Source organism: Micromesistius poutassou (genome assembly GCF_964030765.1).
Source record: "Micromesistius poutassou genome assembly, chromosome: 22".
Lineage (NCBI taxonomy): Eukaryota > Metazoa > Chordata > Actinopteri > Gadiformes > Gadidae > Micromesistius > Micromesistius poutassou.
In genome coordinates, this window is record NC_140292.1 from 3,309,136 (window position 1) to 3,327,882 (window position 18,747).

Below are 18,747 nucleotides of genomic sequence, written 5' to 3' on the forward strand. Positions count from 1 at the left end.
GTGTCTTTTTATTCTACGGAAGGAAAATCAATAAAGATGACAAAAGGTTTCGTAGATTGTAAAATGTTTTTCATTTCAGTTTTCCGGGGAAATCTTGGGAGGAGGAGAAGGGAGGTGGGGTGGAAAATGTTACCACAAAAACAAGCTGCTATGGTTGGCACAGTGTAATGTACAATACATAGAAATAATTGGGAAAATATAAATATCAAGATTTATGGATAACGTTGGAGGGGAAAACCTTATGATTCCAATAGTATTCTAGGGCAGTCACCACTGTCAAATAAAAAGGAGCAGTTTCAAATTAACGGATTGGGGGGGGGGATAACCTTAAGACATTACTTAAGTTTTTTTTTTTAATATTGAAGTCCATGAATTCTTGGGAAGGCTTCGGGGATGGTCTGTGTGTGCAGGGTCAGTCAGAAGCTAACTCTTATTGTTGGTCTTGGCTGTAAAGACGGGGGTGTTGAGTCCCTCTCTGTTCCGGGCGATTTCAATGGCGAAGAACTGGATCCGGGTGGCTGAAAGACACAAAAAAGGGTTCACCGTTAATATCACCATTTTAGCATGGATATAATGGATTATTTTTGGGGGTCTGGTGGCAGAGACGTACCGAATATCGTGTTTTCCTCTGTGTAGTCTTGCTCACAGTTCAGACGGAGGAGGGTTCCGTAGTTGAAGTCTTCGATGACGTCCTCGAATTTGTTACAGAACGGACGCCAAGTCTGTACAGAAACAAGGTTTGAATGTACGATCAGAAATGCTCCAGTTACCCAGAAGTAGGGGCTCTGCACCATGCCCATGTAGTGCATGACAAAAAAAAAAAAAAAAAGGTGTGTGTGTGTCTACGTGTAGACACACACACACACACATTCCCCTTGTACGTGTAGACACACACGTACACCCACACCCTTGTGTAAGCACACACACCTCCTTTGCTTCGGCAGACTTAAGCAGGTCTGGGTGGAGCAGCTTAATGTCCATGTCCTTGAAGGTTTCCCTGAAAGCTGTGTAGATGGTGTCATCCACCTTGGTCAGGTTCAGGAACTTGGGGTCCACGGAGGAGATGAGCTGGAGAGAAGAAGATGAGGATTCGGTGATGGCTATGTTTTGAAGGAAACACGTCACAATAAGGGGTAAAAGGTCAGCTGAAAAAGGTCCTGAGTTGGATTCCCTCTACAATGTGAGCCGTTCCGCTTGCAGAACATTACTTCTACACTTACGTTGAAGTAGACTTCTGCGTGGTTGTAGGCCTTCATCGCCCACATAACCTCCACTTGGGGCTAAATGGAACAAAAACAGATTGGTTCCATTTAGCAAGTATGATGTGAAAACAACCATTTTCAATACTCATGCCATGATATTTTGTAAACGTCAATTCTATTTTAACACTTCTGGTGGATAATCTGATACAACACACACAGAAAACTAAACATCTGGACAGGTTGCTTATTGACACTTACGTTATTCCCAAAGGAGTCCGCCGGAAGAGACAGCACATGTGCCGCTGAAGCTGCACCTTCAACCCCCTGGGACACAATAACAAACACATCGTTTCAATATTAAAATACTATATCGATTTCACAGTCGCTTTCACTATACTATCGTCTCGAAATGCAGGTTCTGCAGGTCGCTGGATCCCCCCAGTGTCCCTAAATACATGGACGTCTCCAAATGATAAATAACCAGCAATGAAAAATTCAGTCATATATTCAAACACCGTCTCAGAGTTCAATATTCCCTTACACCACTGTACAATATGAACTGATATGCAATGTGACTGCTAATCAACTGAATCGATGGTACCGATCAGGGATCACCCTGCACCCTGTGTCTGCGGTATTATTGCACGTGTTTACCTATCACCGTACGTCTACCCACAAGCGACGTGACGGTCGTCTACCGGTGTCACTGTTTTTATACAACTAACCGGCTATTAACACCGATAATAAGAGTTAGCAGAGGATCAGTTGCATTGGGTTGACGTGATATGTTTTGTATTTAGACTCTTACCAGAGACGCGATTCCACTGTCCGACGCCATTTCTCTCGATTCTGCTCTACGCAGAAACAGGACGTCATGAGATTTAAAGAGACAGTCCCGGGACGCGCGTCTCAGCCAGGTGTTGCCAGATTGGGCCAGATTTCCCGCCCAATCTTGCAACACTGGCTGAGACGCGCATGGTCCCAGCGCGTTTATTAGATGATGAAGGCAGAGAGTATGACTTATGCCCATTTAAATTAGGGAAAGATGTATTTGATGCCATTTTGATGACCACACAGGAATAGTGTAGCAGTGTGTCTGCCACCAATGATATATAGACTGCTTTGTAGTCGTATAGAGGTGCTACTTGCATTTTAATGACAATGTTATCTGGGACTTGTCCTCCCCTTGTAAATGAGCACTCTTCTTCCTTTATGTCTTTTTAGATTTGAAATAAGGTTGGTTCAATTATTTTGGTTACAGTTTGTTACATTCCGCCTATTTGTGTTTGTTGTTATAGAGTTCTAATGGGGGGGGCACACCGTGGCTCTTGTCGCCCATCCACTAACACCACCTTTTATACTTGTAGGCCTAACGTGCACCTCCCTCCCTCCCTACCCACCCCGCCCTACCTCTCTCCCCACCCCGCCCTACCTCTCCCCCTCCCTCCCTCCCGCCCTACCTCTCCCTCCCTCCTCCCTCCCCTGCCCCACGCATCGCAAGGAGCGTCATCGACGGTCTTCATGTCCCGGAGTGATGTTGGCTTTTCGGATGCTCTTTAACCGGATCCGGAGCTGAGCCAAACACGTTATTTTCCCCGTGGTCTGAGGGTAGGACTGTCCTCTTATTGTTGTTGTTATTGAGAACGCGTTATTTCAGCGCATTACTGGTATCCTTAGCGTATTTTTGTTATTGCTGCGGATGCACTCTCTCCTCCTCTTCATCCGCGCTGTGAAGATATCGATAGGCCATTATAGCTATATTGAGCTATATATCTGAAGCTATATTCCTTCCGAGAACCAGACTGCTGGCCCTACAAGCTGCTCGTAGCTTAATATATTGGTACATAATAATTAGGCTTCATACGAATTGGACACAGACTTGTGTTATTTTGTAGGCCTAAGACCTATTTGTATCATTCAATTATAGTTGTGCATATATAGCCCAGTGTGTAGTATAGGTACTCCTACACCTCAAGGCCTGCGGATCTCGCCTACGGTGGACAGGCCCTCTCCCTTGGCCAGATATAGCGCCACTAAGAACCGCGATGGATCCTACCAGTTTATCCATTAAAAATCAGATTAAATGTTTCCCAAGCTGTTACACACTCTTATTTTGAACTCCTTGATGTGTGGGACATCTTGGGCTAATTATCCACTAGCCCAATTAAATGATGATGAATGAATGGACATCATACCATGTTTTGATTTCCACCCTGTAGGCTATGTGGATTTAGCAAACCACCCCTTTGCTCGTAAAACATTTGCATAGCTACTCTATTTAAGAAAAATCCATCAATTTCAGACAGATATCAATGTTGCTGAGTAGCCTATAGATATAGCAACAAGTCAATTTGTCTCCTCCATCATTTATAAAAGCAGCTAGGCAGACTTATAAATCAGTACTTAATGGGATTATTAGGCTATTGTTGCTCCGTTGACCTGGCCCGTGTTGCTGTGTTTAAAACCAATGGATTCTGCAGCGGTTTGGCAGTTAAAAGCTCTTAGCGATAAGAAAACGGCTCCGTCTCTGTGCCGCGGTCAGACACACGGCTCCTCCCCCACAGACAGGCGGACACACTATCCCCCTAGCGCCGGATCACTGTCAGGTTCCACCCCGGCCAACGACAGGGCAGTGGAGGGCTTGTCAGTCCAGCTTGCACTATCCTATAATCCCCGCTGCCTGCCGTAGTGACGTTAAGGTGGTGCCGAGGTGTGTTTTCTGTTTTTGTTCTTACCGTTTATGCTTCTCAGAAACAGAAGTTTGGAAACAATATATAGTGAAAATGTATAGGGTGTCCTGGCTTATCTATTTTGTCAAAAAACGTACTTGCATTGCCTCAACCTTTCAAGGTCTATCAAAATAGTGTTGTTTTTGGACAGCAGCTTTGTGCTCAACACCCATGTTAATACGTTTTGATTTGCTGTATTTTCAGTGTGCACTCAATGTGATGTTACCGCTATAAACTGCTTCTGAAGGGTTGGATGTGAAAGTGATAGGCCTGTTTCTCTGGCCTGGAGGGGGTATTCTCCAAGGGAGGAGCGGTGTAACCGTAGCAACAGCTGTGGAGCCCTGGCTGGGCGTCAACCTGACTGGGCAAGCAGATAAACAGCAGAGAGGAGGAGGAGGAGGAGAGAGGAGGAAGACTCCAGACTGAGAGGATGGAGGGGGGGAGGTGGGTGGGGGTATGAACACAAGAAGACAGGTTTTGAGAGAGAAAGAGGGGGGGGCACTTTAAGGGGAGGTGACTGCCCACAGGAAGTTTGCATTATTCAGCAGAGGATACATCTGTATGAGGCCCGCCATGTTGTCTGAGCACATGGTTTGGTTTCCCGCTGGTTTCCGGAGAGTTCCTCAACCAAAAGACACAAAAGAGCACTTCATTTTTTAGCTACACTACATTTTTAAGAACGCTTGTTTTTCAAGCACACTTCAGAGTAATCTGATTTGTTTAGTGAGTAGAATCGAGTTAGACTTTGGGGATTTACATTCCTATTTAGGCTTTTATCCAAAGCGACTTACAATAACTACATTTGTCAGAAAGAAGAAAAAGAAAAGAGAGAGAAACAACAATATGTTGCTGTCGGTACAGTAAGGATGTTGATAGAAATGCCAAGAACTAACAATTGCTAGGTTCATTCCCCGTAAACAACAGAGATAGCTAGGATAAGATGCTACATGATGCTTAGCACAATTTTTAAGTGCCAGGACGTACAACATACAATAAGTGCATATGCATACACTAAGTGCCAGGATGTACAAACATATACAATAAGTGCATACGAGGAGTGTTTTTAGAGTAAGGGAGGATGGGGGTAAGGAGGGAGGCTATGCGGAGTCCAGGTTGACTGAGTCTTCATTGAGCTACACTGCTGTAGGTAAAGATTTGAGAGTTGTAAAGAGAAAAATAGCAGAAAATAGCAGTGGAGAGCGAGATTATGAAACTAAACAACCAAAAGATTTCCCCTCCCTCTCTGCCCCCTCCCCTCTCTACGTTTCTCTGCCGTTGAGAAGTTTTGCATTTCCCACACCTGTGATTGATAGCCAAGATGGATTCCCTGAGTCAATCAAAGAAAGGATAAAAAACGAGCCAGGAGCTGTCTAAAAATCGAAATTGGCCCATACAGAGGCAGGCACAGTCCACCTGAAACATATATTTTCACAGCGCATTTCACTCACTAGGCCATTTCTAAAAAGACACACTCAAATAATAATAGCTCTTAAATATACAGCACCCTTAATACCTAAAATGTTACTCTATCATACATGTAATTTATACAGAATAGGAAATAGAATGCCTTACGTAATTACTTTTCCAAGTTTGACTTCCAATGTCCAGACAAATCCAAGTGGGATTTGGGACTTATTAAACAAGACCTATCACATCATGACGAAGTGTACTTCAATTGTAAGTTAACAGGAGTTCATTTGGGAATTAAACTTGCTAACTTCCGATTGGGAGTCAAACACACATCCACTAGGCTATCATTCAGTTTAGGCAGAGCTATTATAGAGAGCTGTGTCACTCCCATTGACCAAAATGTGACAGGAAAAGGAAATATATATATATATATATATATATATATATATATATATATATATATATACTGATATATATATCAGTAGAGATGCTTTGCTCTATGAAAAAGAAGAAACAAACAAGATGGCGGTTTCAAAGGCCACAGCAGATGGTGCAGAGTTCAAGTTCTGGTGAGGGGCATCTCCATGGAAACCAAACGTACCAATGAAATTTTGGAAGAATAACTATGTCACATGAATTGTTTTGCCAAATATAACTTCTGAACAGATTGCCGCGGAACTTCAGTGGATAGTGTCGACTTGTTGGTTATCAGCTGGGGACCCAGGTTCAAGACCCCTTATTTCTACGTTACGTGAATAGTAATGTTATATACATCATTTCCAAACAGCTCCTAACAGATGTCCTGGAGGCACAGCAGCGAGAGCTGTTGCTTTTCCACTCCTAACTCACGCCCACCTCTAACCTCTGGACCTTAAAAACTGAAAAAGTGATATGGGAGTCAACAGAGCAAAATTAAAAAAAGTCTTGATTTAATTTCAATCTCCGGCAGGGTTTGTCTAATTTACAAAGAAATATGTTATTTGTTTAAAAATTGGCATGGGTTGCACATAAGTCAGTAACTCTTATTCATGAAAGTACTCACTTAGTTGGTTTGAAGGTTTTATTTTCAGTTCTAGATTCAAGGTAAGGGTTAGGGTTTATTTCAGATGGGTTTGAGGTTTGGTTTTTGGTTCAAGGGTTAGGTTTTCAGTTCTCTGTTTAGGGTTTCCTTTTAGGGTCAGGTTTTAGTCTTTCTTCTTTTTGTTGAGGTTAGAATAGACTTGACTTAACAACAGGAGGATTCCTCTGAGGCCATCCTCAGTGGGACTCGAGCACGGGTCTCCAGAGCTCATCGGTAACGAGCGGAGCCACAAAGGGAGCAGTTAGGCTTAGGTGTCTTGCTCAGGGACAGCGTGACACTCGGCTAGTAGGAGCCAGGGATCGAACTAGGAACCTTCCGGTTGCCAGTCAACCTGCCCTGTCTCCTTTTTGTTAGGGTCATGTTTTCAGTGTTTGGTTTTGGTCCTAAGGGTTGGTACTAGCGTAGGGTTAGGTTCAGGTTTTAGGGGTTTTGTATTTAGTTGGAGGGTTTGGTAGTAGGGTTATGGTTTCTTCAGGGGTCAGTTGTCAGGGTCATGGGTTAGGGTTAGGTTTGGTAGTATTGGTAGGGTTTTCTATGGGTTGGGTTTTAGGGTTTTGTTTTTCAGTTATAGGAGTACGACTTTAAGGTTGGGGTTTGGTTTGCTTTTAGGGGCCAGCTGTCCCCCCCCCCCCCCCCCCAGAGTGTGTTTTTGTATCTATCTGAAATAGTACTTGCACATTATTTAAAACTTTATTCTCAGTCTCTCTGTCTCTTACTTCCTCTCTTTCAGAACATTTCGACCCAACTAAGAGTACAGATTTTCCCCTCGTCATGCAGAAGGTAATGAACAACGATTAACACACACACACACATTGATGCACCGTCAGACAACGGCTGACAGTCCACCTCTGTTGAATGTATTTCCTAAACAGTTTATTATTCCCAGGTGGAGGGAGGCGGCACCCATGTTAGCCTCACTTCTTCCCAGGGTCCTAGTGCTCCTGGATCACCTGCCACCAGCATCACGGTAAATACACAACCCTTTTGTTTTGCACCTCATTTAAATACAAGTAGCAGTAGTGCGAGTGTTCAACCTAGGAAGACAATGACAACTTATGTGACATCGCAAGTGGGATTGTCCACTCGCAGAGTAATATGATGTATGGATCCACTCCAGCCTTCAGTCCACCAATCATATCCTTCCAGCCTGTTGGACACTTCCACAATGGGATGTCACAAATTGTGATTTCAAGTTTGTAACTGTGTTTGTGTGTGTGTGTGTGTGTGTGTGTGTGTGTGCATGTGTGTGTGTGTGTGTGTGTGTGTGTGTGTGTGTGTGTGTGTGTGTGTGTGTGTGTGTGTGTGTGTGTGTGTGTGTGTGTGTGCATGTGTGTGTGTGTGCGTGTGTGTGTGTGTGTGTGTGTGTGTGTGGGCATGCGTGCGTGTGCGTGTGTGTGTGTGTGTGTGTGTGTGTGTGTGCATGTGTGTGTGTGTGTGTGTGCGTGTGTGTGTGTGCGTGTGTGTGTGCGTCTGGGTGTGTGTGTGTGTGTGTGTGTGTGTGTGTGTGTGTGTGTGTGTGGGCATGCGTGCGTGTGCGTGTGTGTAGACCCGTGTGGATGACGAGGTGGTGGGCTACCGGGACCTGGCAGCCATCCCCAGGGACAAAGCCATCCTGGAGGTGGAGAGACCCGACCTCATGACCTACCGACCCCACCTCAGCTTCTCCTCCCTGGACCCCCCGCGCAGAGAGGTACCGGTCCAAAAGGTTCTGGGTTCGAGACCCAATGTCCGCAGTCTGCCTGTAGGCATCCTTCAGCGAGATGCCCTTCTCCGGGCATCTAAGGTTGCATCAGCGATGTTGGGTGACGTCACTTCTCTTTGTATTTGAAGCGAGATCCCAAACAAACAGAGCCGGCTCGCCCCTCCCTTCCGTGTTCCGTGCATCCAGTAAAAAACGATCATGAACGCAGCGCAAACCCCCCACAACACCCACCCCTTGTCGGTGATTGGTTGGAACACTATTTCTTTTGGTTTTGAGTGGTTGGTAGTACCATTTGTTTTTGTGTACGATCTCGGAGCACAGGCTGCCTACAGAGACGTGGTTTTTGACGGCCTGCTTATGGGGCGGGAAGCTGGCGGAACGTGAGGAAAGATCAGATGAATGTGATCATTTATGTTTCGGCCTAGAATCGCTAATACAACCTTTAAGGACACAAAGTCACTGTATGTTTAAAAACATCTGCTGAATTAATAAATAGTTCAAACGTAATAGTACCAACTAGTATAAGCACCTATGTTATGTACTGTATTGACATAGGGAATGAACCAACGCGGGCTGTATCCGTCTTGGAAATTTCATCATACATTATTTCCAACAATGGGATGGCCCAGAGTGGTTTATTCCAGTAATTCCACAGTTCCCAATAATGATTAGTTATGGCTTACTTCATCTATATCGTTGCTGTTTTTTTATCTAAAAATTCAGCTGACATGTTCTTCTGCATTGCCAGAGAAACATCTGGTCGATTGTTGTATTTGAGCATTGTCAATGTAGAATGCATTGACTCATAACTTTTAAAAGGCAGAGATGTGCTGTTGTAAAAAAATAAGCATACCCATGGAACTTTATTGACCAGGATAGAGCAACCTGATCTCCAACCTTTACGACCGAATATGTCCTTTGGCAATAAGACCCCGGACGACCCAATTGAGCTGGTACAGCACCGCCTATTGACTGGTGCCAGAAACAGCAAGACAACTAAATAAAACATTGGTTTTATTCAGAGTGTAAAATTCGACATTTTAAGAAAGTTTCGGCATTAGAAAGTTGTTATAACATTTGTATTTTTTTTTTTCATAATGGTCTTCTATAGTTGCCATGGGGATGATTATGGTCGCTGCTACCTCTGAAACCATGCAGTTATGGGTTAGGGTAACCCTAACCCTAAATTCATCTTTATATGTATTGTAGTGCCTATTTATTTCCAATCCATTTCCATGGCACATTTGATTATGTTTTTGAGTCACTTCCTGTTGAACTAGCGCCCACAAATCAATCATCCTTCATGTCATTGAGGCCCTCTGTCATGTCAAAGAGACCCAAGGCCGCTAGTTCAAGTGTCCTTGAGCCCTAGGTCACCTCCCAAATATATCACTTTGAGTAAGGATAGAATCTCCCAATTGATAATTCAGCCCTTAATGCCCTGATTCATATAAAAGAGACCAGGCGTCTCTATCATACTTCATAGTCCTCATATGACCCCATTAATGGTGTGTTTGCACCACTGCCTATAGGTCTACTACCCCCATGTTGGTAATTTTAGAAAACCCATTTTGTGTGCCTTACTTAATAAATTTATTTATAGGGTTATGAGTCTGTGGAAAACTACTGGGATGCCCCACAAAAACACATCGGCCGGCCCAAAGAAGGAGAGGAAATATCAATTAAATTCAGTTTTCTTTGTATAGCCCTTAATCACAGGTGCAGTCTCAAAGGGCTTATATCATCCCTGGGTCACTCTAAAATCGACATTTGAATCAAACAACATGCGAGCTGCAAGGTTTAAGGGGTAACAGCGTAATATCGTTTGGCAAAGATAGAAAACGTTGCATTAATAACAGACACACTTAACATCAAATACCGTACATTCACTGAACACTAATGCCATTGCAATGACATGTGGGTTCCTTTTGTGTCATGTGACCTCCAGAGATCCCTGTCCCCCACGTCCTCTCCACCGGCATCTCCTGAGGTAATACTGCTTCTTTAAAGGTCCCATGACATGCCACCAGGTGTGAGCGTGATTAGCCATTACAAGCCGTTTTGAAAAATCTGGCTCTTATGACATCACAAGTGGGCATGTCCACCTAGATGGATGTGTTGATGGATAGATAGATAGATCTTGGTGGACACGCCCACTTGTGATGTCATAAGAGCCGGATTTTCAAAATGACTTGTAATGGCTAATCGCACTCACTCCTGGTGGCATGTCATTGGACCTTTAACATGTCGGAAAACCTCACCTACACTCCAGTACTGCTCCTTTAACATTGTCATTTGGTTTTAGTCTGACCCATTGTGTTGCTTTTTTTTTATTGATTAATTGGCCATTGGTCCGTCAAGCTGCCGTTACGCCCTTTGACTCGTGTCAAGACCAATTGGCTCAATCACAGTTCAAGCAATGATTGGTCCAAACTGTTAAGGTCCTCCTCCAGGCCCCCTTGTAAAACAGAAGTTTCACAAGACAGTGCTACTTCAAACACGGTTCAAACCTGGTTTGCCTTTTAGCTAAATTCTATATGAATCAAATACATTTGAGGCTATTTCAGTTTCACTCGTTTTAACTTACTTACGTACTATATACAGATAAGACAAAAACTCATATCATAAACATATATCCTCTGCGCTCATTGTGTAGAGTCTAGTGTAGTCCCAGATGTGTAACCATTATTTAACATCTGTTGAAATGTTGAAATGTTTAAAGAGAATGAAGGTGAGTTGTGAAGAGGTTCAACTGAAGAGCAGAGCAGAGAGTGAGAGTGGCTCCCCTGGTGGCTCATCACTGCAACTACACCAGGGCCGCAAGATCAGCATGCAGCACTTTCACACACCAGGTACACACACACACACACACACACACACAGACACACATCATGCAGGTGTGCAGACATATACTCAGACACATACACCATGCAGGTGTAGGAACACACTGACACAAACATGCTCGCACACGCACGTATACACACACACACACACACACACACATACACACGACCATGCAAGCATACACAAACATTTGAACTTCTTTATTTATGTTCGCAATTCATAATAAATGTTCATAAGGACACAAATGTTACAGATACAAAACCTTGTTCAGGCATGATACAGCAGTGGGTCTGATCACCTTCCCCTCCAAATGTGGCGACTTCAAATAATGGAGGATATTGAGCAGTATTTGGCAAGTTGTTTTGCCCTTGCTTTTGTAAAGCCAACTATCCTGAGACCCCTAATGACAAGCTTATGCACGCACACACACACACACACACACACACACACACACACACACAAATAAACACGCACAGAGGACAATTCAGCATTGCTGAAGTACACACATAGAAATGCATTACACCATTGAATGATTAATGAAATAACACACATGTGCGTTACATTAATATATGGCTTCACCTCTTCACCTCTCTGCTCTGTTCTTAAGATAATGGCTCCAACATCTATAGGAAACCACCCATCTATAAACAAGGTATGCATCTCTCTCTCTCTCTCTCTCTAGCTATAACCCAGTGTATCTCGCCCCTTCTCTCTAGCTATAACCCAGCGTCTCTCGCCCCTTCTCTCTATCTATGACTCAGTGTTTCTCTCCCTCTCTCTAAATATAACCCAGTTAATTTCCCCCCCTCTTTCTTTAGCTGTAACCCAGTTTCTCTCTCGCCCCATCTCTCTCAAGCTGTATCCTAGTGTCTCTCGCCCCTTCTCTCTCTAGCTGTATCCCAATGTCTCTCGCCCCATCTCTCTCAAGCTGTAACCCAGTGTCTCTCGCCCCTTCTCTCTCTAGCTGTAACCCAGTGTCTCTCGCCCCCTCTCTCTCTCTCCAGAAGGGGCTAAGCATGGTGAGGGGAGCATCATCCAGTCCTCTCAGTTCCCTGCGGCCCAGCGGCCGGACCCCAGCCTGCCCTCCAAGATAGAGACTGAGTACTGGCCCTGCCCCCCCTCCCTGGCCTCCATGGGTAACACACAAATAGACACACACACACAAACAAGCATGCACACACACACACACAGACAGACACCAGAACGCACAGACAGACGTGTTTTGCTTTATAGTCTACCTAATTGTATGATCAGTGTTGACCGGCTAATACAAACAATATATTATTATTGTTTGTATTTTTTACTTATTGTATATTGATGTGAATTAATGTATATTCAATTATGCAATTGAAGTTTTTGCATGTAGCATGTAATTGTGTGTACAGAATGTCAGCTGTGGACCCCAGGAAGATGAGCTGATTTCCATGGCATAAGCTTATTGGGATCCTTTAAATAAACAAATAAACAACCAAACACACACACACACACACAAACATACAAACGCAGACAAACAAAAGCAATAGGAAATCAATACTCTGGATGGATAGTACATAGTACATATAGTAGTACACATGGACATATAGATAGTACATATGTCCCGCTGCAGCAGAAGATCCCGCGTTGATCGTCTCTCTCCGCTTTTCCCAGAGATCGAGTGGAGCAAGAAGAAGCTGGAGGAGGAGGATGACGAGTTTGAGGACCTCACTGAGGAGGCCAAGAAGCTGCAGGAGCAGGAGCTGGAGAAGGTGTGTGTGTACACACGCACGTCTCCACATGCATGTGGGGAGAGGATGTGAGGCCGTCTCCCAGATCAGACTTTAGATTCATATCGAAAGTCTGGAGGCGGTGGAAGCTGTGTGAAATTGGTTAACACAAACTCTCATGAATATACATATATCTTCATAATGCAACAGGAAACAAGGTTTAATTCCACCCCTTGCAGTTTCTCCCCCCCAGAACATCTGCTATAAAATAGTAGGACTGCTGTATCAGAAGTTCTGCTATGACATAGTGGGACTGCTGGATCAGAAGTTCTGCTATGACGTAGTGGGACTGCTGGATCAGAAGTTCTGCTATGACGTAGTGGGACTGCTGGATCAGAAGTTCTGCTATGACGTAGTGGGACTGCGGAAGCTGTGAAGTGAATGACGTGTAAATACGATACGATACAACTTTATTAATCCCCCGTAGGAGACATTTGTTTGTTGCAACAGCCAAGCAGCAGCATGAAAAAACACAGGATAAAGAATACAATACAAACAGAAGAACAATATTGTGCCTCTCTCTGTTTCTCAGATCAAGTCTAACCTGGGCCGTCTGATCCTGAAGGAGGAGAAGGAGAAGATCTCCTTCAGGAGAAAGACACAGTCTCTGCCAGACAGAACACACATGCACACCAGTGAGTCACCCTGGTTTCACGCCAATAACACACACACACACACACACACACACACACACACACACACACACACAGACACGCACACACACACACACACACACACACACACACACACACACACACACACACACACACACACACACACACACACACACACACACTTCATACTGATTCCTGTCTTGTTTCACTTTTTTTTTTACAACATTTTCTTTGTTGCTCTGATATTGATCCCTCTCAGCCTCACTTGTAAATGGTTTGTCTCCCCTCCTCCTACACTTTCGAAATACAATGTTTCAGTCAAAAGGTCAAAATCCTTTTTGCAGACAGGAAAGTATCAAAATGTCCACCCCACCTTAATGATGCTTCCACCACCCTTGCACTCTTCTAACAGCTTGTCAATTTGTCAGGTCTATCCTCCGGGATCGCACAGGGATCACACTCTCCCTGTCGCTCAGGCCTGACCAGGGTAAGCACTTCTTAGCTTCTGGTCGCTAGGAATGAATTGACTGAAATGAATTCTGTATAATTATATATCTTCTTTTTTTTATACCTATTATTAATATATATAGGCCTATACATTTTTTATATTCAATTTTTTTTATTGATATATCCTTTATATTATTCATGTAGTTGTTAAATTGTACATTGTGATTTTCCTGAATAGTTTCTATATTTTGAAGTAAATAATACATCGGATCATTATTTCAGATGCAGTCTGCCGAATTTCCTATAGAGAGCGACAAAGGACCACTAGGTATGTGCTTTTCGTGACAGACGCTGCATTAGAGAAACATATGTCTAAAACAGTAAAATGTCACTTTCAAAATACAAAATGGTGGACAGTCGAGAAATACAGAGCTGTGTGGAGTAGAAGGGCAATGCACCAGGCCTCACTGATGAATCTATCTATCTCTACCACTCTTATTTCACAGCAGCTCAGGTGAGTTCCATGGTTTAACTGTTAGTGTGGCATGCGCATGGCAAATAACCTGCTTTTGCTGCACTCACTTATTTTGACATGAACATTCAGTGAAAAAGCTTTGTTTATTTTTGCTTTCTTGATTTTCTTACAATCCTCATTTTTTCCCAACTGGGATGAAATAAGTGCAAAATAGGCTAAGTCTTATTCTGCATTATCACTTTTGGTGCACAATCTAACATTTTTTGGTTTGCATCTCGTGCAATGCATGCACAAGCACATGCCCAGTGTATCAATAGGGATATACTGTGTTGCTCTGCCGGTCTGCTTCCTGTTGTGTTCAGCTATCTCTATCTTTGCTGTTCTGTTTATATGACCCTGTGTGTGTGTGTGTGTGTGTTTGCTTGTGTGTGCCTGCTTGTGTGTGCCTGTGTGCCTCTGTGTGTGTGTCTGTGTGCGCGCCTGTGCCTGTGTGTGTGTGTGTGTGTGTGTGTGTGTGTGTGTGTGTGTTTGCTTGTGTGTGCCTGCTTGTATGTGCCTCTGTGTGTGTGTCTTTGTGCCTGTGTGCCTCTGTGTGTGTGTCTGTGTGCGCGCCTGTGTGTGTGTGTGTGTGTGTGTGTGTGTGTGTGTGTGTGTGTGTGTGTGTGTGTGTGTGTGTGTGTAGGATGGGGAGTCAAGGAGGGAGAGGCTGGACAGAGGGAACTCACTCCCTAGTATTCTGGAGCAAAAGGTGACTGCAGTCTTCCGGTCCTCTCGACTATCAGGTCATCTGAGGACTTTACAGAGTTAGGACGTCCTGCTCAAACGCCTCTATGCTTTGTCATGCTTGAATGAACTGTGTTTAGCAATAAAAAATAAATAAAATGTAATCTGTATATTACAATATATAAATGTAAATTGTTACTGAAATCTGTAATCCTTTTAGAAACAAATAGTTGTATTTTAAATGAACGTATTTTTAATTCGACTTTATTATAAAATGTAACAAAGCCTTGATAGTCTGAACATTGGCTTTTAAAACGGTTGACCTGTCCTCCGTTGGTGTTCACGCGTGTGTTTGTGTCTCCGTCCAGATCCACCCGTATGAAACGCTCATCGTGACCCACAGAGGGCGCACTAAGCTGCCGCCGGGAGTCGACCGGACCCGACTAGAGGTATGAGTCTCACCGCAGGAGGAGCAGGGTGTAGCCTAGTTAAAGAGACAGAGGGTGGGGTCGGGGTGAGAGAGAGAGAAAGAGAGAGAAAGAGAGAGAGAGAGAGAGTGGGGAACAGAGAGAGATATCAAAGTTTGACACGTATGAGCGGGATTGTGTGTGTGTGTGTGTGTGTGTGTGTGTGTGTGTGTGTGTGTGTGAGAGAGAGGTAGAGATAAAGAGATCATGAAAGAGGTGGGGCGAGGGAGGGAGAGAGAGAGAGAGACATACGATACCAACGGTCCTTCTCTTTCTTCAGAGGCATCTGTCTCCAGAGGATTTTCAGCAGCTGTTCGGAATGCCCATCGCCGAGTTCGACCGCCTGTCGCTATGGAAACGAAATGAACTCAAGAAGAAAGTCTCACTTTTCTAACAGGAAGTGACATCATTCCTTGAAATAAGAGAACCACTGGTGTGTGTAAACCAAGGACCACTAAAGGGTAACCAATCGCACCCATCAACCAAACGTCAGGGGCGATCTAATTGGCTGAAAGCGTCACCCGCAACTTGTGGCAATCACGTGGCAACCGAATAGTGTGTGCTGATGTCTGCTTGCTGGGGATTGGTTAACCTTTTAACCCAAATACTAAATGGAACAACTATAGTATAGTATCTGCCATATTAGTCTATACTACTAACCCAACCAAAACCTCCCGTCTGTGATCCCATCCTATAGGCCCGTATCTGACGCCTCTGCAGAGTGGACTATATATAGTATGATTGGAATATGATTATTATATCCTCTCTCTCTATATATATATATATAGAGAGAGAGAGAGAACGCCGGCTCTTACTAACCTATGACTCGGACACTAACGAACCTCAACTGGTGCACTGGCAGTTGAGCGGTCAGCATTCCAAGGGGAGATGCGCAACTCCGACATCACTAGTGCTGCACTAACAATCACCATAGCTAGCCGTTAGCCTCTCATCTCGTAGAGTACTCTGTGTTTTGTCCGTATTCACAGCGCGCCATCACCCTCACACATACATTTTGATTCATTAAAAGAACATGTTTGGATGTTATTACATACTGCCCTTGGGCGAATATCGCTTCATCGCTTTGGAGGGAACAGGATTGTAAAGTTTTGATTAAAGGGGGGAAATGTCATCGATATCCAGTAGGACTCGTTTTTCAAGTTTGGAGTGTGTTCAGTATAAGTTGCCATGGAGTGAATGAGGCTCTGAGTGGGAAGTTATTTATTTAATGATTGTGTTTGACTCTCATCTGCCCTAGGGATGCTGTTTGTAACGACATTGTTATTACGTTGCTTTTTATATTGTAAGGAGAAAAACTTTCTGTACAGATTTTTTTTTCATTTTTCCCCATGAGCCACAGTGAGTGGGGGTGGACCATTCCCAGGAAATTGCTTTTTTTTTTCATTTATAAAAAATATATTTCAAACAAAAACGTACTGCTAATCAATTAGGTGTTCAATCATGTGATGAGGTAGCTTATCCAATAACTGAAACGCACTATGCCTTCGTCGTTTTGTGGCGTGTGTTCATTCATTATCCACAATGATAGCTGCATCCTGCTTGCTTTGCTCTGCCAAACATCCACTCTCCTTTCTGTTGGTTGTACAATAAAGCAAATAAATTAAATACGACAAAAAAAATTAAAAAGGTTAGGATTTGGTATGGTTTCCTTTTTTTCTTTTCACAAAACAATGGAGTATCCAATGAAATTCATGAGTATGAAGAGCCTCTCAAGCAGATAACAAAACAGTGCGCCTCATGAAAATGTGAGGTACACTTCATTCAAAGCGCTGCATAAATTACCTCTCCATTTGTCTACCGCGGGTCCCTGCATAGTGTTGCTAAGCACCGCTTGCTCTGTACATAAACCGTGCCATCTTTGAGAGTTCTCCCCGTCATTGGCCGACCCTTACAAGTGGATCCTCCAATGATATCACCTGCCACCCACACGTCAGTGCAGAGCACGGCCAATGGGTGCATGTCAGAAGTGTAGGAGCCCGAATATACACGACAACGCAACTTCTTTTTAATTTTTTTTATTGAATGGAGTGAAACATCTACATAATTGAGAGGCCTTGCGGTACAAGTACTTGACAAAAAAAAAAAAAAAATGTATTTCCCCTCACCCCCCCCCCCCCCCCCCCCCCAACCCCTCCGCATTTTAGCTATAAAGAAAATCTTGATTATCCATTTCTGTACATTCTGTGAGATATGCTCCACGTACTTAACAGAAGTCCGAAGAAAAATGACCTCAAAGCGTAAACACCCCCCCCCCTCCCCCACACCCAAACATAAAGAAATGTCAAACCCACCCTCCCTATTTGCATCCTTCAGCATCATACACTCACACACACGCACACACCTGAAAAAAAAAACGAAAAAAAAAACACCTTCTTGCAATTACAACCAATAACCGTCTTAGGCTGTCGTCACCTGACCAAGGAAGTGAGGACGTGAAACTAATCTCCGCTCTTTGTGTGTACCTTGGCCCCGCCGATCACATTCCTCCTCCCCGTGACATCACTTCCTGTATACCATCCTCTCTCTCGCCCTCTTTGAATGGCCATTGTGGTCCTGGAATCACCCCACAACTTTACAACTAATCTCTCTCTGTAATAATTCAGCCGTTCCGTCCGCTTCTTCTGTTCTTTTTTTTTTAAGAATTGTAAAAAAAAAAAAAAAAAAAATGAAAAGAAAAAAGGAAATAAAATAAAAATGAAGTCAACGTCACATTGAAAAAAAAAAAAGGAAACAATTATAAATGTACATGGAGAATATAAATGTCAATACTCGCTCGGACATCGGAGCTGTTACACTATTATTGGCATAAGAAAAAAAGAATGGAGTCTAAGCGATGGTGGGGGAGGGGGGGGGAGGAGGGGGGAAGGCAGGGCGCTCGATGCGTTGCGTGGGTTTCTCCGAGTTAAGTGCTTCTCTGCTTTGCCCTTTATAGCGTGGACACAGACACCGCTCTGGTAGACAAACGGGCAGCGACGGATGGTTCTTTTTGGATCCAAAAAACAGGTGTTCAGAGCATTGTCCCAAATAACCAAACTCATATCTAGAAAACGTCGGAGTCGGAGGGGCAGTGACTGCCGTCAGCTCCAGGTCCCGCGGCGGAGCGAACCGTTTGAGATTCCCTCGCGTCCCCGCGTGTATTTAGCTTTTTTTCATTTATTCATATATATATATATATATTTTTTTATTTTTTAGTTTATTCTTAAAACAAGATATCACATATTTAATGATATATTAATAATAATAAATAAGCATGGAGGGGGGGAGGGGGG

The 18,747-nt window shown here is 43.7% G+C and overlaps 2 protein-coding genes across 2 annotated transcripts; one reads left to right on the top strand and one right to left on the bottom strand.

The window, feature by feature from the left end:
- Window positions 1-47: 47 nt before the first annotated feature.
- Window positions 48-2,051, bottom strand: pbdc1 (polysaccharide biosynthesis domain containing 1). The gene is made up of 6 exons (XM_084486633.1): window positions 2,011-2,051; window positions 1,461-1,526; window positions 1,221-1,280; window positions 928-1,068; window positions 611-722; window positions 48-518 (listed from the first exon to the last, which is right to left on the bottom strand). The coding sequence occupies exons 1-6, from the start codon at window positions 2,038-2,040 to the stop codon at window positions 424-426; spliced, it is 504 nt and encodes a 167-aa protein (XP_084342759.1). The 5' UTR covers window positions 2,041-2,051; the 3' UTR covers window positions 48-423.
- Window positions 2,052-7,193: 5,142 nt separating this feature from the next.
- On the top strand, window positions 7,194-16,038 carry dmtn (dematin actin binding protein; the record flags this gene model as incomplete). The annotated part of the gene is made up of 13 exons (XM_084486348.1): window positions 7,194-7,202; window positions 7,309-7,389; window positions 7,969-8,112; window positions 10,073-10,114; window positions 10,871-10,976; window positions 11,576-11,620; window positions 11,973-12,104; window positions 12,616-12,713; window positions 13,264-13,366; window positions 13,822-13,832; window positions 14,950-15,015; window positions 15,359-15,439; window positions 15,738-16,038. The coding sequence occupies 13 exons, from the start codon at window positions 7,194-7,196 to the stop codon at window positions 15,849-15,851; spliced, it is 1,032 nt and encodes a 343-aa protein (XP_084342474.1). The 3' UTR covers window positions 15,852-16,038.
- Window positions 16,039-18,747: the final 2,709 nt, after the last annotated feature.

Excerpts from the sequence above, each read along its gene's own strand:
- pbdc1 (XM_084486633.1), bottom strand. The coding sequence starts at position 2,040 with ATGGCGTCGGACAGTGGAATCGCGTCTCTG. Across the intron at positions 723-927 it reads AGTCTGCCGAAGCAAAGGAG|ACTTGGCGTCCGTTCTGTAA; the intron begins GTGTGTGTGCTT and ends GTTTCTGTACAG. Across the intron at positions 519-610 it reads AGAGGAAAACACGATATTCG|CCACCCGGATCCAGTTCTTC; the intron begins GTACGTCTCTGC and ends TGTGTCTTTCAG.